The sequence below is a fragment of the Dendrobates tinctorius genome, unplaced genomic scaffold (genome assembly GCF_039654945.1).
Source record: "Dendrobates tinctorius isolate UK_male_01 unplaced genomic scaffold, ASM3965494v1 ptg000326l, whole genome shotgun sequence".
In the NCBI taxonomy this organism is placed as follows: domain Eukaryota; kingdom Metazoa; phylum Chordata; class Amphibia; order Anura; family Dendrobatidae; genus Dendrobates; species Dendrobates tinctorius.
In genome coordinates, this window is record NW_027361993.1 from 5177205 (window position 1) to 5200603 (window position 23399).

At 43.6% G+C, this 23399-nt stretch overlaps 1 protein-coding gene across 1 annotated transcript in view; it reads right to left on the reverse strand.

Moving 5' to 3' along the window:
- The window catches only part of MEGF6 (multiple EGF like domains 6), a 557152-nt gene that overhangs the window by 158283 nt on the left and 375470 nt on the right, over positions 1-23399 (reverse strand). The window contains exon 5 of the mRNA XM_073561705.1: positions 17632-17754. Within this exon, the coding sequence (XP_073417806.1) occupies positions 17632-17754 (123 nt within the window). The remainder of the gene's footprint in view (positions 1-17631; positions 17755-23399) is intronic.

Consider the following 23399-nt stretch of genomic DNA (forward strand, 5'->3'; position numbering starts at 1 on the left):
CTCCCCCTTCAGGAGGGGTCACCGAACCCTCATCCATGCCACCAGGGCGATCCGGGTGAGCCCGATGAAAGGCATGCACCAATCTTTCGGCATGAATATCAGAGGCAGAGACCCAGGAATTATCCTCCTGACCATAACCCTTCCACTTAACCAAATACTGGAGTCTCCGTCTAGCCAGACGAGAATCCAGTATCTTCTCTACCTCATATTCCATGTTACCTTCAACCAATATAGGGTCAGGAGGTGCCACCACAGGAACTACTGGTTCAACAAACCTCTTCAACAAGGACTTATGAAACACATTATGAATTTTAAATGTGACAGGAAGAGCCAACCGAAAAGAGACCGGATTAATAATCTCCAAAATCTTGTAAGGTCCAATAAATCTAGGCTTAAACTTAGGAGAAGCCACCTTCATAGCGATATTTTTTGATGACAACCAAACCAGATCACCCACCTTAAACTGGGGACCAACGGTCCTACGCCGGTTGGAAAACCGCTGGGCCTTTTCCTGGGAGAGAGACAATTTATCCACTACTTGGTCCCAGATCTGGTGCATTCTCTCCACCACAGTGTCAACACCTAGGCAGGCAGAAGGCTCCACCTGCCCTGAAGAAAATCGAGGGTGAAAACCAAAGTTACAAAAAAAAGGTGACATCAAAGTGGCAGAATTAGCTCTATTATTTAAAGCAAATTCGGCCAAGGGCAAAAATGAAACCCAATCATCCTGATCGGCAGAAATAAAACATCTCAAATACGACTCCAAAGTCTGGTTTGTTCTCTCCGTCTGCCCATTGGTCTGAGGGTGAAACGCAGAGCAGAAGGACAACTGAATTCCCAGCTTGGAACAGAAAGTCCTCCAAAATCTAGACACAAACTGAACTCCTCTGTCAGATACAATGTTCTCAGGAATCCCGTGCAAGCGAACCACCTGTTGCAAAAACAAGGGCACCAACTCAGAGGAAGATGGCAACTTAGGGAGTGGTACAAGATGGACCATCTTAGAGAATCTATCACAAATCACCCAAATAACAGTCATTCTCTGAGAGACAAGCATATCAGAGATAAAATCCATTGAAATATGGGTCCATGGCCTCCTGGGCACCGGCAAAGGCATCAACAAGCCACTAGAGCGAGAACAAGGTTTAGAGTCGGGAGCAAGTCCCACAGGACTGCACAAAATTCCTGACATCACGAGACAAGGCGGGCCACCAAAAAGACCGACTCACCAGATCTCTAGTACCAAAAATACCTGGATGACCAGCCAATGCAGAGCAATGAACTTCAGACATCACTCTCTTCCTCCACTGGTCAGGAACATACAACTTTCCACTGGGACAACGCTCAGGTTTGTCCTCCTGAAACTCTTCCAGAGCACGTCTCAAATCGGGCGAGATGGCAGAAAGAACTACCCCCTCGCCTAAGATGGTAGCAGGCTTAGTCACAACAGGAGAATCAGCAAGGAAACTCCTAGAGAGGGCGCCTGCCTTGACATTCTTAGTGCCCGGAAGAAAAGAGACCACAAAATCAAAACGTGTGAAAAACAAGGCCCACCTAGCCTGTCTAGGATTCAAGCGCTTGGCCGACTCCAGGTAAATCAAATTCTTGTGGTCAGTAAGGACCACGACTTGGTGTTTGGCTCCCTCCAACCAATGTCTCCGCTCCTCAAATGCCCATTTCATGGCCAACAGTTCCCGATTCCCCACATCATAGTTACGTTCGGATGGGGAGAACTTTCGGGAAAAGAAAGCACAAGGATTCATTTTAGATGTCACAGGATCTTTTTGGGACAACACCGCTCCTGCACCAATCTCAGAAGCGTCCACCTCCACCTGAAACGGGAGTGAGACATCAGGTTGCCGCAAAACCGGAGCAGAAGTGAATCTTCGCTTCAGCTCCTGAAAGGAAGAAACAGCCTCCAGAGACCAATTCAGCACATCAGCACCCTTCCTAGTCAAATCCGTCAATGGCTTGGCAATACCAGAAAAATTAGCTATAAATTTCCGATAAAAATTAGCAAAACCCAAAAACTTCTGGAGGGCCTTCAAAGAAGTGGGCTGAACCCAATCATAAATGGCCTGTACCTTGGCCGGGTCCATTTCAATAGTTGACGGAGACAAAATAAATCCCAAAAATGAAATCCTCTGTACCCCAAAAAGGCATTTCGATCGCTTGACATACAGGGAATTCTCCCTCAAAATCCGGAACACAGTCCGAACATGTTCCACATGAGTGTCCCAATTCTTGGAGAAGATCAAAATATCATCCAGATAGATAATCAAAAATTTATCCACAAAGTCTCGGAATATATCGTTCATGAAGCACTGGAAGACAGAAGGGGCATTAGTGAGCCCAAAAGGCATCACCAGGTACTCAAAATGTCCCTCCGGAGTATTAAACGCTGTCTTCCATTCATCCCCATGCTTAATGCGAATAAGATTATACGCCCCCTGAGGTCAAGCTTGGTAAACCAGCAAGCACCTTTCACTCTGGAGAATAGATCAGAAATCAGGGGTAATGGATACTGATATTTAACAGTAATTTTGTTGAGGGCACGATAGTCAATACAAGGCCTTAATGAACCATCCTTTTTAGCCACGAAAAAAAAACAGCACCTAAGGGTGAAGAGGATGGTCTAATATGACCCTTCTCCAATGCCTCCTTAATATAGGATCGCATAGCCTCGTGCTCGGGTACAGATAAATTGAAAAGCCGACCCTTGGGGAATTTACACCCCGGGTTCAGCTCAATTGCACAGTCATAACTCCTACGAGGAGGCAAAGACGCAGACTCATTCTCACTAAATACATCATAAAAGTCAGCCAAATAGTCAGGAACATCATGCGACTGGGGAGAGGTGGAGAAAACAGGAGCATCACTAAGGGCACACCGACAACCCCAACTCACCACAGACAAAGATTTCCAATCCAGAACTGGATTATGGATTTGCAACCAGGGAAACCCCAGAACAATGGTATCATGCAAATTATGCAACACCAAAAATCTGCAATTTTCTTGATGGTCTGGGGCGACCCGCATTACCACCTGGGTCCAAAACTGAGGTTTATTCTTGGCCAAAGGAGTAGCATCAATACCCCTCAAAGGGATAGGAGTCCGCAGAGGTGTCATAGGAAATCCACAACGTTTAGCAAAATCCAAGTCCATCAGGTTAAGAGCTGCTCCTGAATCCACAAAAGCCTTGGTGGAAAATGTGGACAGGGAGCAGATCAGAGTAATTACCAGAAGAAACTTAGGTTGAACACCACCCACAGAAAACGTGTGTGCACAACGTTTCTCTCGTTTAGGGCAGACAGAAATAATATGCGGGGCATCGCCACAAAAAAAAACACAGCTTATTATGCCTTCTGAACTCCTGACGTTGTGCCCTAGACAAAACTCTATCACATTGCATAGGTTCAGACATTTGTTCAACAGGTGGCAACATCTCTCGTGTAGTTTTGCATTCACGTAAACGCCGATCCACCTGAATGGCTAATGACATAGAATCGTCAAGACCAGAGGGAACAGGAAATCCCACCATAGTATCTTTTACAGTTTCTGACAAACCCTTCCGAAAGAGGGCTGCCAAGGCACCATCATTCCAGGTAGTAAGGACCGCCCACTTTCGGAATTTTTGACAGTACAACTCTGCCGAATCCCGACCCTGGCTTAATGCCAACAGGGTCTTTTCAGCCTGATCAATAGCATTAGGTTCATCATACAACAACCCCAAGGCCTGAAAAAATGCGTTCACATTATTCAGAATAGGATCATCAGGTTTCAAAGAAAACGCCCAATCCTGGGGATCGCCGCGCAGCAAAGAGATGACAATTTTAACCTGCTGCGCGGAGTTCCCCGACGAGTTAGGCTTCAAGGCAAAAAATAATTTACAATTATTCTTGAAATTCAAGAATTTAGACCGATCCCCAAAAAACATCCGGAGTGGGAATCTTTGGTTCAGCCGCATGTGAATGAGCAAGATAGGCGGAACTTCCCCGCACTTCAGCAGCGAGCTGCTCCACACGATCAGACAATTGCTTTATCTCCATTGAGAGAGAAATTCCCCCTACGGCCTCAGAGATATAGAGGAAAAAATATGCACACAAAAAAAAAAAAAAAAATTCTGACACTTTTCTTTTACAATTCTCTCCTGCTATTGAGTACCCTAGCATCTGCGGTATGGCTGGTGATTCTGTTATGATGAGTCACCGAAGGAGGAAAAAACAAAATACTAGCTAAGTCCAGAAAAACCAGAGAGGTTGGCAGCTATCGGATTGCAGACCCCTGGACCTATCCACAACAACTAGTAGTAGCCGTGGGGGGTTCCTACGGTGCCCTAGACCCCTCGATCACAGCTGGAGAACTAGATAGCCTAAAGACAGAAAGGCGAAAAACTAAACTGCCCCAGAGCAGACCCCAAACCAATAGGCAGCCCCCAACATATAATGACGGTGAAGCAAGATGAAAACACTAACACAGATAGAAAGATAGGTTGAGCAAATGATGGGGCCCAAGCTAACTACATAGGACAGGATAGGAAAGCTGCTGTCTGCCATCCGCAAAAACCCTATCAAAATGAGCCAACCGACTGATAGGAAAAACAGGCCCTGAAGTCGCTAAGCTTCAAAAGACTATATCAGCACTCAGGTATATTCTGAAGACAGAGCAAAAGATCAACAGATCAGAGACAAAAATGGAATTCAGCTCACCCCTGGCCGGGGATGGCAGAACTCCCAAAAAACAAGGCAAAACAAAAAACAAAACAGAAGAGTACAAAGCAGAGCAGAAAAACTTAGCTTTGAGATGCAGGAATCAAACTGGTCTCCAAGAATCCAGCAGGAAAATCACCAGCCAGGAAGAAGGGCGTCGGCAGCCTTATATCCAGTCCTCAATTCCAGCCAACCAGTCATCATCTAGCTGTCCAGGTGTCTGATAATCAGCCTCACTACCTTCCTTCACCAGAGGAGGGAGTTCATCAGACCTCAATAGTGAAGGGAAAAATGAACTCACAACAGAGTATTCCCCTGTAACTAAACCTGTTAACCTTTTGCTCTGCCTCCCACGCACTGCATCCTGCGTTCCTGCGATTTCTACGGATACATGCTACCTGACACTCACGCAGCATGTATCAGAGACTGACTGTGGCGTTTTAGACAAAAACATACTTTAAAAGTCGCCAGGGACAGATATGGAGGGAAGACTAGTTGGACAGGCCCCAGTGGCTTCTCCACCCGCTACCCTTGAGTGACAGGTTTCTCCCTGCATGCGCTTATAGGGAGTGACTATGTCTTCCAGAGTTAGGCCACGTTCACACATTCAGTATTTGGTCAGTATTTTACATTAATATTTCTAATCCAAAACCAAGAGTGGTTGATAATACAGAAGTGGTGATGTGTTTCTACTTTATTTTTCCTCTGACTGTTCCTCTTGTCTATACGGGCATGCAGGTCATAGGAAGCTGCATATAATGATACCTTGATATCTGAGATCTGATGCCCTCTTCCAGAGAAAATAATGTTTTCTTATATGTAAATGAGCTGTTAAGATCTATGGGCCGGATATAGATCTGCATAAAAATCTGCCTCCAGGGGTTATTTTAAATAAAAGGAGGTGGTACCAGTGAGACACTGTGAGACATGTATATAAGAAGATTAGACATCACAAGGCTCACACTGGTAATGTGGTAGGGGCCCGAATTGGGGGGTGGTCCACTGCTTACCGCGACCAGACGACACAGAGACAAGACGGGGGCAGATTTCAGTTGCAACAGATCCGAGTTTATTGGCCGTCCTCCTGACGACCGTAGTCATACACCGCAGTACCTTTACAGCTCTCTGTTTCCAGGCCCGGGTACCTTCACCTTCCTTCAGTTGTAGTGACGTTCCTCGTGGATCTTTCGTTGGGGCTGTCCTAGACCAACCTACCACCAGCGCTTCACCTGCCTGAGGTCGTCGTCCAATTGGTACCCCCGGGGCCTCGTCTGTCCTTCGGTTCTTGGTGTCTTTTCCTGTCAGTCCCCTGGTCAAGCTCTCCACCATTGTCAATCTTCTGTCCTGAGTCTTCTCCTCCTGACCTCCCGGGACTAGCCTGCCTGGAACCCCAACCAGTCCTATTTATCCCTTCTCTCACCGGGAATTCACCTCCTGGGTTCCTATCTCCCCGCCCCCCATGACTAAGCCTTTCTCAAGCCCTAAGCTGCTGTTGAGTCCTGAACTACTCTCCCCTGCCATCTTGTGGTCATTTCTAGGTACTGCACTCTCTTGTCTATCTTTCCCAGCTATCACCCTGCTGTCCTTGTCAATCTCCGTCCATAGTGCACCAACCGTTCCCTCCTACTTCCAGTCAAGTCTGTCCGTCAAGTCACCTTCCCCACAGTAATGCACCCAATTATTTAGAATAATCTCTGCAGGCGGATCTCGGGGAGATCTGTGCTAATTTACAAATTAAGATAAACATGATTTCTCTGGAATAAGACATTGGATCGCAGATATCAAGGTGTCATTTTATTAAACTTTCTATGACCTACTTGCTCATAAAGACTTCTTAGGAGGCTTTATCGTAATGACAAATTCCTTTCAAGAGGACTTGTTACTTGCCATGAACATATATTTTTTACTTGTTGGAAATGTTGCAGTTCTCTTGAATATGGCATTGTTTTTTTCCCTGCACTTTTCTTTTCCTAAGGTATGGTCCTCTTTTCCATGTGTATAAATCTAGTCTTGTTAGTCAACTGGGCACGGTTCTGTAAGGAGGAAGACTGGGCTGTGGGTTCCTGCGTTGTGACGAGTCCGGAATTGTCAAGGCTGCATCCAGTGTTGCCGGGGCGGGCGAAAGAATGGGGAACCGCACAGGTCCCATGACCCTGGGAGAGGGGGCGTGGCTAAGCCGGGGAGTGAGCAGGAAGTGCGGGAAAAAGCCTTCAGTTTCGCCCCGGCGGTGAGCGCAGAGGGAAGTGTGCGGAACGCTCTGCAGTTACAGGGCAGAGCAGAGACGTGCCCCGCAGGCCTTAGACGAATGCTTCAGTGAGCCAGTGAGTGTTCAGAGCGCCGCGCGCCAGGCCAGAGTGCAGTGCTCGCACAGAGATGCGTGTGCCAGTGGCAGGTCCCTGAGGTCCATTCACTATTGCTGTCATATGCGCAGCAGCAGCCACAGTGCTCGTGTGAGACAGAGACTACTGCAGCACTTCCCACTTTGACTGCACAGATTTATGGACTAGGGGCTCAGGTGGCAAAACCAGTGACCGCCCGTTGCCGCCAGAAGCTGGACCGTGATTCTTTGGGATCCAACTGAGGACACCACGCCGGCCGTTGCCTATACTTCAACTCCCATCAGACTGTTTGTGGATGAGAATCAGAGAAGACTACGATAAGTGCCGTTTAACTATCAGACTGTTGCATTAACTATTTACTTCCCTTGATTCCTGTTTACTGTTTATTAACTCCCTGCAAGGAGATCATTTTCATCCTTTTGTTAAAAATTAAATAATATTGATATACAGCATTGTTCTGCAATCCCTGCGTTACTGCATCCCGATACCTGCTTACAGTTCTCTAGAAGACGTCCATATAAAAGAGAAAAAGACCTCACCTACTTAGCTAATAAGTTTAGATTTATGAAAAAAGGAATAGGGGCCAAACCTCAGGAACAGAGAGGTGTAGGAAGAAAAAAAAAACAATGCCAGATTTATACCAGGATAAAAAATGACATTTATGGCAAGTGACTGGTCCTCTTAAAGCTTTGTTTTCATAAACCCATTTGAGAAGGATGCACAGTGAAGAGAAATGAAAACATGAAACCATTATGTGGACATTGCAGGGCAGACATGGAACAATTTAAGAATAAAAACCAAAAAGTCAAAGACAAAAACACTTTGTGAACAGCCCAAATCTAAACAATGCAAGTAAATATTCAAGACCCAGAACAACAGAACCTCAATCAAATGGAGCCAAAAAATGAGAGGATTAGAAGCCATGCGGAGAACCTGTTTATGCTTCCTTTCCTCGAGCTGGAAAAATTATAAAATGTGATGTCAAATCTATTTTTGGAGTTGGAAGTCGTAATTGTTCCCAATACTTAAAATGTCTTCTAAAGCAGCATAAAACCACACGAAGACCCCGCTTTGCCAAGCACAATCCTGAGGTCTGCAGACCTGGATCCAATCCCATTGCTGCTCTGTGCTCCATGATAATCGCTGCACTAGTCAGATGAAGCACTAATACAAAACAGAGTCACTAAATCAGGATGGACATGCAAATGGGCAGAATATGTTGTTAAAAGGGAAGCTGCGACCAGCTACTACAGAATCCCTAAATGATACATTTTCATCTGCCATATAAATCACGTGAACACCAAAATATACAAAATACTGCTTAGCTATAGGAGCTCTACAGATAATGTGGAACTCCTGTAGAAATTAGGGTGTCAAATAACTTCCAGTGCCAACTTTGCCAGTACAGTCTTTTTTTCATAGGCTAGAATGTAACAGCGCCATCATCTGATATTATCATGCAGTACAACATTTTACCACATCACCAATAGGAAAAATTCCATTAGGTAGGATGTAATAGTGTCACCAGCTGTCCAAACATGATGAAATATTGGTCTTTGATTTCTTGCAAAATTTGTTTTGTCCAATTACCAATGTTTTAGGTTGTTCCAATTTTTCAAAAATGTTTATTCAGCATTTCATTAACAATATCTAAGGCAGAGAAGAATGGGTTGAAACCCATATAACCGCCGATATACAGTGCTCAGCATTAATGAGTACACCTCCTTTAAAAAGTGAAGATGAAAATCTGGGAGTAAAAAAATTGCAATAGTGTCTTAGGATCCACTCACCTGGCATGGTTGCTCAAAAGCATCATGTAACGGGTATGTAAAAACAACTGCTGCAAGGATACTGGTCATGGACTAGATCCGTGTTCCTCAACTCTGGTCCTCAAGAGCCACCAACAGGTCATGGTTTCAGGATTTCCTTAGTATTGCACAGGTGATGAAATTCTTGCCTTTCCAAAAGATGCAATTATCACTTAGGCAATACTAAGGAAATCCTGAAAACATGACCTGTTGGTGGCTCTTGAGGACCGGAGTAGGGGAACACTGGGCTAGACCAAGGAATGATGGAAAACAGGATGGAGGTATCACTCATGCGCTGCTGATGACGGACCAACGATGTATAAAATAATAACTTTTATTAAGCTTTCCACCCTTTACAAAGTAACATTTTAATCAATATTTCCCTGAATACAACAACAATTTTCCAAATTTTGACAAAACTGAGTTTCAAAGAACATTTTGTATTAACCCAGAACATGAAAGTAAGGATAAGAATATAACTTTCATTACAAAGTCTTCAGTTTTACTCAAGTTAGTTGATGCAAAAATGAATACCCCTCACATAAAAAACTACTACATCTAGTATTTAATACAAAAAATCCCAATACTTTACAAAAAACCGTTGGCAGTAACCTGCAGTCATGGCCCGCTATAATACTAAATGGTTCCACTCCATAAGCAAGTATAAATAGACGGAGAAAAAGTGGAGTGATTGAATCCAGAAGGATTTTTTATAAAAATATCAAATTTTATTATGACAAATACATATACAAAAATACAATGTTCATGGCAAAATTGCATGTAAAATGTGACACCAAAAGAACCAGAAGGGTAGACACATGGGGATATTCAAAGCACCAAGTTAATGCGTCCACTGCAAGTGACCCATGTGGAATGTGAGCAGAAAATCACTGCCTGTATACATTCCATTTACCACCATAATAGGTGGGAAGCAGTGAAAGGTTTCCAGGGCTCACCACACATAGTGGAGGAAGCCGCAATAACAATCTCATAATGTGTAATTAAATCACAATAACGCAAGGGTAAAGTAATGAGAGCGCTTACCAACTGGTGCTGAAATAACCCAGGCTGTGAGAAAGATCTCCGACGCGCATTTCGCGCTTACCAATAGCGCTTTCTCAAGGAGAATGAGATTGTTATTGCGGCTTCCTCCACTATGTGTGGTGAGCCCTGGAAACCTTTCACCGCTTCCCACCTATTATGGTGGTAAATGGAATGTATACAGGCAGTGATTTTCTGCTCACATTCACATTCCACATGGGTCACTTGCAGTGGACGCATTAACTTGGTGCTTTGAATATCCCCATGTGTCTACCCTTCTGGTTCTTTTGGTGTCACATTTTACATGCAATTTTGCCATGAACATTGTATTTTTGTATATGTATTTGTCATAATAAAATTTGATATTTTTATAAAAAATCCTTCTGGATTCAATCACTCCACTTTTTCGCCGTCTATTTATACATCTAGTATTTGTATGACCTACATGATATTTAAGAACAGCACCAAGTCTACTAGGCATGGAATGAACTAGCTGGTCTTTTTCCTTTCTTCAAGAATGACCTCTTTTAGAGCCTGGATTCTGGATGGAGGGTGATGCTCAACTTCTCTCTTCAGAATTCACCATATGTGCTTTGATCGGGATTAGATCAGGAGACACTTAGCCACTTAAAAACTTTCACCCTTTTCTTCTTCAGAAATGCAGCAGATGTGTGGTTTGAATTATTGTCAAGCTGGAAAAGTGCACGTCTACCAAAGGCACGTAGTGATGGAAGCATCTTCTCTTTCATGAAAGAGCACTACATCTGTGTATTCATGATAATAAAATAATAATACATTTTATTTCTATAGCGCCGACATATTCCGCAGCACTTTACATTTCAGAGGGGACTTGCACAGACAATAGACATTACAGCATAACAATAATCACATAGATCATAACAGATACCAAGAGGAATGAGGGCCCTGCTCGCAAGCTTACAATCTATGAGAAATAAAAGGGAGACACGAAAGGTGGGTGGTAACAATTGCCCTGATTGTTTGGGCCAGCCATAATGTTAAGTGTGTAACAGTACAGACACAGAGGGCTAATAGATGCATAAAGCGTGTAGGAACATGATGTGGGGAACCTGGTTGTTCCATCCTTATTAATGAACCTGGATTCATATAGCTTTTACGGGCAGCTAAACCGCTATACCTGGGGTCCAATAAGAAGACTGTAGGTTGAATCTGTGCTTTATTGAATGTGATGGTATATTGGGGCGTGGTGAAACTACAAGCAAAACATATAATACAATCATTTAGTATGGGTACATTATACAGATTACCTGCGCTAACAGCTAACCAGGGGGAAGCTAACTAAGGAAGGTGATCTAGGACGGAGATAGATGTGGGGAGCGTGATTACTCACCGACGATGCTAACGCAGGGGGAGAAGAGGGATGAGGAGCTTCCAGTATGCAAGCCTGATAGAAAATGGCAGACTGGACAGAAAAAGGGGGCTGGAATAGACCATGATGCCTTGCAAATCTACCCAAGATGCATTGCAGATTGGAGGGAAATATAGAAGCGAAAATGAAACTAAGATAGAATAACACTGTAGTTATTATTTTTGGCCACTAGATGGAGCCAAAACGGTGAACATCAAAATCTATGGCAAACCGAACATTATCTCTGAATTTATGTTATCAAAATAGACAATCAAGAGTCATTAATTATGTCGGAGACAGAATACTGGTTATGGTAAAACTTTTGGCTGTGCCACACAGGGATAGTTAGGTTAATGTGTTGAGGCGGTAGGCCAGTCTGAATAAATGCGTTTTCAGGGCATGCTTAAAATTGTAGGGATTGGGGACTAGTCGTATTGACCTGGGAAGTGCATTCCAAAGAATTGGCACAGCACGTGTATAGTCTTGGAGACGGGAGTGGGAGGTTCTGATTATTGAGGATGCTAACCTCAGGTCATCAGCAGAACGGAGGGTGCGGGTAGGGTGGTATACTGAAACAAGGGAGGAGATGTAGGGTGGTGCTGAGCCATGGAGCGCTTTGTGGGTGAGGGTAATGAGTTTGTACTGGATTCTGGAGTGAATGGGTAGCCAGTGTAATGACTGGCACAAGATAGAGGTATCGGTGTAACGAATGGCGAGGAATATGATCCTGGCTGCAGCATTCGAGATAGATTGGAGGGGGGAGAGTTTAGTAAGAGGGAGGCCGATTAGATGAGAGTTACAATAGTCTAGACGAGAATGAATAAGAGAAACAGTAAGAGTTTTTGTGGAATCAAAAGTAAGAAAAGGTCGAATTCTAGAAATGTTTTTGAGGTGCAGATAACAAGAGCGAGCCAGTGATCGAATGTGGGGGGCAAAGGAAAGCTCGGAATCAAGTATGACCCCAAGACAGCGGGCATGTTGCTGGGGAGTAATAGTGGAACCACACACAGAAATGGCAATGTCGGGTATAGGTACATTAGTAGAGGGAGGAAACACAAGGCGTTCAGTCTTTGACAGGTTCAGTTTCAGATATAGTGAGGACATGATGTTAGACACAGCCTTTAGACAATCGCTGGTGTTTTCTAACAAGGCAGGCGTGATATCAGGAGAAGTGTATTATTGGGTATCATCAGCATAGAGATAGTGCTGGAAAACAAATCTACTGATTGCTTGACCAATAGGGGCAGTATACAAAGAGAAGAGGAGGGGGCCTAGGACTGATCCTTGAGGAACCCCAACAGTAAGGGGAAGATGAGAGGAGGAGGAACCAGCATAATGTATAATGTATACGTGTGTGGGCCATTATACAGTGTGGAGGGTTGTGGGGGGGCCATTATACAGTGTGGAGTGTTGTGTGGGCCATTATACAGTGTGGAGGGATGCGTGGGGGCCATTATACTGTGTGAAGAAACACTCACCCCGCTTTGGCTTTCTACTACTTTAGCTAACTGCAGTGAACCTGCATGTCGATTTTCTTTATTCCTTCTAATCAAAAGAAGCTCCTGTTTAGGACGTCTCATTGAGATGGTTGCAGTTTCATCTTTGTTACACTTTTGTATCAGTTTTGCTGCGGTATTCTGACGGATAAGTAAAGCTTTGATGATCTTCTTGTAGCCTTCACCTTTCTTGTGTAAAGAAATCATTTTCTTTCTCAGTTCTTGTGACATTTCTCTTCCATGTGGTGTCATTGGTGACAGCATGAAATGAGAAGGGTTTTTTTTTGCTAACTAACAACCTTTTATAGTCATGTGTCTGTCAGACACCTGGTTAATGAACAATTAGACTTATATTCTTTGTCACCCAGGTGTCCCAAAAATAATATTTACAGTGGCTAAAATGGTTGAACAAAAATTAAAATTAAGAACTTGTAATAAATGAAATGCTTTTTTTTTTTGCTGGAAAGATTTTCAGATCATCTTAGGATGACATTCATCTCACTAATGAATGTAAAGGGGTACCTGCTTTTTTTCTATTTCTCTTCGTTGAAAGGAGTGCCTTAATTTATGCTGATCTCAGGGTGTTCTGCTGCTTCAATCCACAATGATCAGCTGTAATCTGTCAATGATACCTGCAGCAAGTGCTCAAACCTCCGGCTGCAGCTCTACCAAAATACAGGGTGGGCCATTTATATGAATACACATGCATGGGATATTTATATGGATAAACCTAAATTAAATGGGAATTTTATCAACTTCCTGTTTCTGGCACATTAGTAAATGGGAGGGGGAAAAATTTTCAAGATGGGTAGTGACCATGGCGGCCATTTTGATGTCAACCATTTTGGATTCAAACTTTATAAATGGCCCACTCAGGTGTATCCATATAAATGGCCCACCCTGTAGAGATGAAGCATTGCTTGGTGCTCGTTCAAATGAAGTCTATGTATGGTATTGTCGTGTCGAGTCATCCAGAGCGAGATACAGTTGTGGCCAAAAGTATTGACACCCCTGCAATTCTGTCAGATAATACTCAGTTTCTTCCTGAAAATGATTGCAAACACAAATTCTTTGGTATTATTATCTTCATTTAATTTGTCTTAAATGAAAAAACACAAAAAGAATTGTCCTAAAGCCAAATTGGATATAATTCCACACCAAACATAAAAAGAGGGTGGACAAAAGTATTGGCACTGTTCGAAAAATCATGTGATGCTTCTCTAATTTGTGTAATTAACAGCACCTGTAACTTACCTGTGGCACCTAACAGGTGTTGGCAATAACTAAATCACACTTGCAGCCAGTTGACATGGATTAAAGTTGACTCAACCTCTGTCCTGTGTCCTTGTGTGTACCACATTGAGCATGGAGAAAAGAAAGAAGACCTGAGGACTTGAGAAACCAAATTGTGAGGAAGCATGAGCAATCTCAAGGCTACAAGTCCATCTCCAAAGACCTGAGTGTTCCTGTGTCTACCGTGCGCAGTGTCATCAAGAAGTTTAAAGCCCATGGCACTGTGGCTAACCTCCCTAGATGTGGACGGAAAAGAAAAATTGACAAGAGATTTCAACGCAAGATTGTGCGGATGTTGGATAAAGAACCTCGACTAACATCCAAACAAGTTCAAGCTGCCCTGCAGTCCGAGGGTACAACAGTGTCAACCCGTACTATCCGTCGGCGTCTGAATGAAAAGGGACTGTATGGTAGGAGACCCAGGAAGACCCCACTTCTTACACCGAGACATAAAAAAGCCAGGCTGGAGTTTGTCAAAACTTACCTGAAAAAGCCTAAAACGTTTTGGAAGAATGTCCTCTGGTCAAATGAGAGAAAAGTAGAGCTTTTTGGGCAAAGGCATCAACATAGAGTTTACAGGAGAAAAAAAGAGGCATTCAAAGAAAAGAACACGGTCCCTACAGTCAAACATGGCGGAGGTTCCCTGATGTTTTGGGGTTGCTTTGCTGCCTCTGGCACTGGACTGCTTGACCGTTATGAAGTCTGAAGACTACCAACAAATTTTGCAGCATAATGTAGGGCCCAGTGTGAGAAAGCAGGGTCTCCCTCAGAAGTCATGGGTCTTCCAGCAGGACAATGACCCAAAACACACTTCAAAAAGCACTAGAAAATGGTTTGAGAGAAAGCACTGGAGACTTCTAAGGTGGCCAGCAATGAGTCCAGACCTGAATCCCATAGAACACCTGTGGAGAGATCTAAAAATGGCAGTTTGGAGAAGGCACCCTTTAAATATCAGGGACCTGGAGCAGTTTGCCAAAGAAGAATGGTCTAAAATTCGAGCAGAGCATTGTAAGAAACTCATTGATGGTTACCGGAAGCGGTTGGTCGCAGTTATGTTGGCTAAAGGTTGTGCAATCAAGTATTAGGCTGAGGGTGCTAATACTTTTGTCTGGCCCATTTTTGGAGTTTTGTGTGAAATGATCAATGTTTTGCTTTTTGCTTCATTCTCTTTTGTGTTTTTTCATTTAAGACAAATTAAATGAAGATAATAATACCAAAGAATTTGTGTTTGCAATCATTTTCAGGAAGAAACTGAGTATTATCTGACAGAATTGCAGGGGTGTCAATACTTTTGGCCACAACTGTATGTTCTTTGTAGCGCTCTATGCTCCCGATAATTGATTGAGGTCTCTTCCATCTTACACCTCTTACAGGCTTTCATTTGGCAGGTAAGCAAGCAGCAGGGGGCAACTGGACAGTGATATGACTGCAGGATCAGACTACAGAGGATCTGACTGTAGTCTGTTACTATGGAAACACATAAATCCTAAAAGCAGTGGCATACACAAAGCAGAAGGAAATTTTTTATTAAGACTATTTGCAAAGTTGCATCATTTACTTTTTTTTAGTGGTAAGGACAAGACATTTATTTCCCTCTATTATAGTCAACCCCCCATGAGTACATCCTGAGCAGCATATGCGTTTAGGTTACTAAGAATTTTATAGACAGATTTATGGAGTTGTTACATTTTCCTTTTTGTCAGGAGCTTCTACTAGTAAAACGAGCTGCAAATGGGTCCGGTGTCTGCATTATAAAAATCCAAAGTCATGTGAAGAATGCAAATTCCTGGGTTTACGGAGACATTCGCTTAAGCTGCAGAAATGACAGGAATGGGGCAATGACAGCAGAGCCGACTGTTCCAACATGTTCACCCGGAGACACAATAGAAGAGAATTCTCTCACCAGAAAATATCCAGAAAGATGTGTTTACATTGGGCTTTGTGTTCATGGTCTGTGTCATATGGGGAGACATACGCCTCGCATGCAACCTCCCTCCCATATTGTCTCAATGACAGGAACAATCATGCGGTTATCACGGCGACGTCGTATATGGCAGAAAATGACAGTAATTTTCATTTTAAAAAACATATTTATAAAGGTAAAGTGTCCGATGACAGAGATTTAGACGGGGTTCAGCCCTATCTCACAGTCCAACCTCCCTGGCTAATTACTTGCTGAATGTTGCATTGTGTAACCCCTGTAATTCATGGCCATTTTTCCTTTTTGTCTTTTCTTCAGCGCCTTTCAAGAGCCATAACTTCACCATTGTTTTTTGGACTTTTGGGGTTTTTTTTATGTTTACTTTGTGGGGAGAAAAATGACTTGATAACTTTATTCTACAGGCCAGTTCGGTTATTGAGATAAAGATGAAGTATTAGTATCCAGCGAGGCAAGAAATCTGCCTCTATAATCACAAACAGAAAATAGAATTAAAAGGTCTACAATAAAAAATTAAGAATATCTTAAGAGAAAAAAAATATTTAATAGGAGCTGTCTTTAATTTGTAAAAAAACAAACAAACAAAAAAAACAACTAATCTGGGTGACACATTCTTTTTAAAGCACCACTCCAGTGGGTTTTTTACTGCAGTACTGGAGTGGTGCTTGTGATGTAGAGTCCATGCCCCTAGTCTTATACTTACCCGCCACCCTCTTCACCTACTATTAAGACTGCTAGTGTCCATCTAAAATAGTTTGGGACCTGACGGATCGCTCCAGTGTTTGCTGAGCGAGTTGGAGATCACTTTTCACTGCGAGTCTATGAGATCTTCATTCTGGCTCATAAACTTGTATTGAGAGCTCGTGACCGTTACCTCTGACTTCCAGACAGTCAGACTGACAATATGGAGCCGCGGGACCGGAGTGGCGCTGATAGAAGCTAAAAGCGACAGCGGGTAAGTGTTAGGCGATCGTAAGGGACCTTATATTAGAAGCACCACTCCAGCATTAAAAAAAAACAAAAAACCGCTGGAGTGGTGCTGTAGTATGCTAAAGTGTTCTAATTAGCCTTTTCCCAGCATAGGATGAAAGAGCGCATCACATTTCAGGTGCGATCGTATGGAGTGGCCTCTGGAAAATAGCAGGCATTTTCCTGAATAAGCCGTGACTGGAGCTTGCTCCAAATGCTGCTGATTAACCATTTAAATTCTGCTCTCAATCACTGACAGCAGCAGGCAGTAGACAGTAATTTCATCTATATATTAAAATACTATAATATTGGAATAGATAGAACTTGCAGTAAGTAGTCCGCATAACTTTATTTATGGGAACTAAAGAGTTAAAAAAAAAAAAAAAAAATTAACATTTGACTCGCCCCCATTTTTCAATATAAAGTTATCAGAAATTGTCCCAAAACAGTATATATAAAAATAATTCCCCATGATGAAAAAAAGTTTTTAATTTACAGTGGCACAAAAATTGCCCACAAGTTTCCCATGTCCCCATAAGTTTTCCAAATTGTTCCAAATAGTTGAAGCATTCACGCTTAAACAAAACTAAAACTCAAATTCAATGGCACGTTCACATACGAGGTGTATTAGTTGCTGTCGTATTTCTCACCTTGACAGGTCTTTCCATCCTCTTTTATTCTCTGCCCGTCAGGACACTTGCAGTAGAAGCTCCCAATGGTGTTACAACATTGCACTTCACATCCACCGTTACCATTTTCACATTCGTTGACATCTGGAACATAAAAAATGGAAGCAAAATTTTAACTAATTTTCAATTTCGCTTGGATTGAAACCTTCTATTATGGTAAGCTGAGAAAAAGGTACTGTATTTTGGAAAGACCTCTTTAAAAGTTATTCGTGAAGATCATGAAAATATAAATCTACATAGCTATGGACAGTATGCCGTTACCTGCTTTCCCTCTCCTCTTCTGTATTTTTTGAGTGTCAGTCTTCACTGTAGCTTTGGCATTCTCTTCAAGTTTCAGCAAGCTGAAGAACTTACATGGCTACAGATTCTCCCCAACAGTAAGTTTATGTTCCTACATGAGCTTTTGGTGAGTTTTTTATGTTGCAAATTTTCTGAACCATTTCAGCACTAATTAAGTAAAATAGGTTACCTGCATTCTTTCGAGAATACACAACCTAAAAAACTCCAGAAAAACTCATTGTGGGAACGTAACCTAAAAGGTCTAAAACTACTACATTACTGTCACAAATCATTAAGGGATTCGTGGCAGCTCTGGGTCTGCTGAAATGTAAATGTTTTTTTCCTTTTTGGTCCAGCAAGAGTTAATGTCAGCCTCTTGTTGGCAGTTTCTTTTAGCTATTCCGCTGATGTTGGTTGGTAACCACTCCCATCTCCCTTTAAATAGTCACATGACCCATCAGCTGATCGTCGGTTATAGAGTTCTTCTTCTATGCAGACCAGCTAGGGGTGTGGAGCACTCCTATGGTGGTGGTGGTTTTGTTGCTGCTGGGGGAGGTCGGATTCCTGTTGGCGTTTCTTCTGCTGCTGTGGAGCTTAGCAGCAGAGCCTGAGCTGAGTATTTTCCTTTTTTGTCTGTCCTGTTTGTCTCTTCACCTGTGTGTTACCATCTGCAGTGGTGAAGCTAACGTCTTTGCCAGCCAGTGCACTAGTCAGGGTTCATAGAGGTGACAGTCAAGGACTAGGCATGTGACGACGACGAGGGGAAGGACCCGCATAGGGCATTAGGGAATCTTAGGGACAGGCACATGTTGGTGTCAGGAGGTGTCCCATCCCTCACTCCCTATCTTTAGGGCCTTCCTCTCCTTTTTCCATCCCATTGTATTTATATGCTGTATTGTCCAATGGACTTGCCTGTGTCTGAGAGTGACAACTACATGGAATTGTCTCAATACCACAAGAATACAAATGTACATCAGAATTAGAAAAACTTGGCTGCTGTGTTCAAAAAGCACCATCACCCCTATCTACAGATTTTGTGTGGTACCATTCACTTATTTCAAGCAGCCAATTAAATGAATGCCATCACTCTGTTGCATAGATATTCACATTTGTTCATTGTTTTTGCAGCGCAGCATATGCAATCTCTGCTTGTAGTGCAACTAGTTAATTATCCAGAGTCTTCTCTGTGGGCGGGCGCTTTCACCCCTCCCTCCCAGATATTGCTAATCAGAGATAGGTTCTGAGACTGCTAGATCAGCTATTGAGTTGTGAGTGACATCATTTGGGAGGGAAGGTTGAATATTCCCACCCCAAAAAAAGACTCTAGAGAACTGTCAAATTTTTCTGCAAGCCGAGATTTCATATACTGCGCTCCAGAAGAAACAAATGTGAAAAGCTCTGAAATGGATTGACACAGCACAAAATGCATAACAGCAAAAAATCATGAGAGCTCAGGGATTTTTACAAGGTAATAAATTCTGCATTTTTGTGTAAGTCACAGATACTCTTTAAATACTAGATGCAACACTCGTACAGTCAGTGGTGCCCGTGGAGGATCCTACTCCTTATAGACAACTACAGCACAGAACCTGGCACATGTGGTGATGATTCATCTCATGATTTATTTAAAACAAACAATCCCAAACATACAGCTGTAACATTCTGGTCCCAATCGGACCTTCTGCAGACAGACTGTCACTGAAGATCAAGTTGAAAATTAGCCGGTAGCACTAGGGAGTAATGAAGGAAACTGCTTGGGTTACAGCAGTATGGTGCCAATGTTACAAGTTTATTTTTGGGATTGCTGTAAAATAAGTTATTAGTTCAAGCATCACCATGAATGCCAGTGTCAAGGTTCATCCAAGGCTCAATTCGGTGACCTCTGGCTGTGTGGTTGGTTTCCCTCAGTGTTGGACCACAGCCTGTGTTGTCTCTGTCCATCTGCTGATAATGCTCTTGTCTTTCTTTTGCCTTGCTGTTTTCTTTTTGGGCAGGTGTTTTCTCATTTGGTTTGTCCTATTACTTCTTGGGAGGGGCTATTTATTTTCTCCTATCACATGTAGTCTTTGCTGGCTTTATTTAGAGACAGATGGCGTTTGAAAATTCAGCCCCTCAGATAAGGATTATCTTGTTTGGTTAATCTCTGTTGCCTTTCTTATGGTTTGTTTGTGTTTGTTTCTCCCCAGTACCCTTTCCTTTCTTTTACATCTGGAGTCTGGGAGGTTTTCCATGCATTCCATTTGTTGCGTGGTTCTTATTTTCTTCCGTCTTTAATGTGTGTCTACATGTACGTGTTCTTAGGCATGTGCCTTTTCCTCAGATTTTTGAGTATGTCACTTTATAGTTATTACTGTTTTAGTATTGCACATTGTATATAGAGAAGGTGCAGGTAAGGACATTCAGGGTAAGTCGAAATTGAGAGGGGTCACCATTGCAAATATTTAGGGTGCCAACCTCTATGGTCAGGCAGCAACAAATCAAGGTCAGATTAGGGACTTTCATAGTCGGAACAGAGACCTGTTGGGTTTAGGTGTTTGTCTATCCTGGTTTGTACGTTAACCGTGTGAGTGTGCTTATATAGTCAGTCATACTGTAACTGCCGGGTTCTGTTTTATAATTGTCTTCAGAAACAGACAGTGATATTATTCTACTCCCGGACAAACTTCTTAAGATATACCATTTCCACCTGCTCTCTATGGGGCCTTTTAGATTTTCCCTTTAAATACTATGATCAGGTGTTTTATGTACATTACTATTGAAACAGAACAGCAGCTGCAAATTACATACAAAGGGTTAATGGTGGGTGACTGTCAGCAAGATATCCCCCATCACCTCACACACGCACTGCACACTGTCAGAACTCTCCAATTTCCCTGCCGAAAGTGGGTGGTCAGGTCACTGGAAGTATGCAGTTTGCATACATGTGGTCACATGCCAACTAGGCATACTCTGCGTTGCTCAATACAAGTGAATAGAGAGAGGCCATGCACATCTAGTAGATGTCCCCCTTTTATGACCTCTGCTTAACTCTGTGCATTTGGCCTGGGCAGTCACACCCCACTTTCACTCACACTAGATTGTCTTTAGCTGCACATATATTCAGCACCATGGGTCTGCTCCAGACGTAGTCAGCTCCATCAATGTCAAAATCCTTGTTTCAAAGTACTGATTTCTAAGTACTCTGAATTAGACTAGAATTGGACTGGAATTTGACTGCAAGGTAACAGCCACAACAATGTTTCGCCTTCTTTTTACTATCACCCCCATACTACTCTATTTCTCCCTAACTCCTGCAATCCCCCCTCCTAGTAAGGAACTATTCATCTCCCCCTCCATTCTCCCCAGCCACCTAACCTTCTCCTCATAACTGTTCCTCCACATACAATCCTTTTTCTCCAGACATGCACAGCCACATCATGTCCTATCCTGCTCCCACCTTCTAATGCTCTGTCTACTACTCCTTATTGCTGGCGACGTATCCCCAAATCCTGGCCCTCCTCAACACATCCCTACACTCACTTCTACCACCCTGCCACGATCCTCTACACGTCCTTGCAACCATGATAACTTCATACCCATTCATCCAGCCCCCACTCCCTCAACCCCCTTACCTGGAGCCTTATGGAACGCACACTCTGTCTGCAACAAGCTATCATTTATCCATGACCTCTTTATCACCAACAAACTCTCCTTCCTCGCCATCACTGAAATCTGGCTCACTCTCTCTGACACAGCCTCTCCATCTGCGCTCTCCTATGGCGGATTCCATCTCTCTCACACCCCTCGCCCCAGCAACAAACGTGGTGGAGGATTTGGCTTGCTTCTGTCTGATACCTGCTCCTTTACCCCAATTCCTCTGCCACCCTCCGCTACTCTTCCCTCGTTTGAGGTACACTCCGTATGCATCTATTCCCCCTCCAACCTCCAACTGGCTGTCATCTACCACCCCCCCAGAACTAGCCATCTCCACCTTTCTCGACCACTTTACCACCTGGCTACTCCATTTCCTTTCTGCTGACATCCCCACCATCATCATGGGCGACTTCAACATCCCCATTGACACTTCTACCCCGGCTGCCTCTAAACTTCTATCGCTCACGGCTTCCCTCGGCCTCACTCAATGGCCCTCTGTGGCCACTCACAAAGATGGTCACACACTGGACCTTGTCTTCACTTGTCTCTGTTCCCTACACTAATCTCAATAACTCACCCCTCCTCCGTCTGACCACAACCTACTGAAATTCTCTTCCCTCTCCTCTCCTACTGCGCAACCCCCGCTCCATAAACTCGCTCACCCTCGCAGGAATCTCAAACAACTCAATTTACAAACACTCTCTGAGTCCCTTCTCCCTCTTACAGACATAGCTTTCCTTCATGACAGAGATGCTGCTGCCACTTTTTATAACACCACAACAGCAACACTCGATTCGGCTGCCCCCTCACACAGAGCAAAACTCGAACAATCAACAGGCAGCCCTGGCCTGACCAAAGAACTGAGACGGGTTTCCAGGGCCGCTGCGCGGAGATGGAAGAGAACCCATTCTACTGAGCACTTCAACGCATACAACCAGTCCCTTGTCAGCTTTAAGTCCACGCTCTCTGCTGCAAAACAAACTTACTTCGCATCTCTCATATCCTCCCTGTCTCACAACCCTAAACAGCTCTTCAACACTTTCAATTCTCTATTCCATCCCACAACCCCTCCTCCCCCTCCTCTCATTTCTGCTGAAGACTTTGCCTCCTTCTTTAAGCAGAAGATTGACACAATCAGACAAAATTTTGGCCCGCAGCCCCCAATGCCCCTCTTATCCACTCAGCCCTGTTCTTCAAAAGCCAGCTTCTCCGCCATGACAGAAGATCAGCTCTCCACCCTTCTGTCAAGATCACACCTCAGCACTTGTGCCCTCGACCCACTCCCGTCTCACCTCATCCCTAACTTGGCCACAGTCCTCATCCCATCTCTAACACACCTTTTCAACCTTTCACTTACAAATGGTGTCTTTCCCTCATCCTTCAAACATGCCTCAATCACACCCATCCTCAAAAAGCCCTCCCTTGACCAATCCTCTGTGTCTAACTATCGCCCAATATGTCTTCTCCCTTACGCCTCAAAACTACTGGAACAGCATATATATCTTGAACTGTCCTCCCACCTCTCCTCCTGTTCCCTCTTTGACCGGTTACAATCTGGCTTCCGACCGCATCACTCAACTGAAACTGCCCTAACTAAAGTCACTAATGACTTACTAACCACCAAGAGCAAGCAACACTACTCTGTCCTCCTTCTCCTGGACCTGTCCTCTGCCTTCGACACCGTAGGCCATTCCCTCCTGCTACAGACTCTCTCATCTCTTGGCATCACAGACCTGGCCCTATCCAGGGTCTCATCATACCTAACAGACCGAACATTTAGTGTCTCCCTCTCACACACCACCTCCTCACCTCACCCC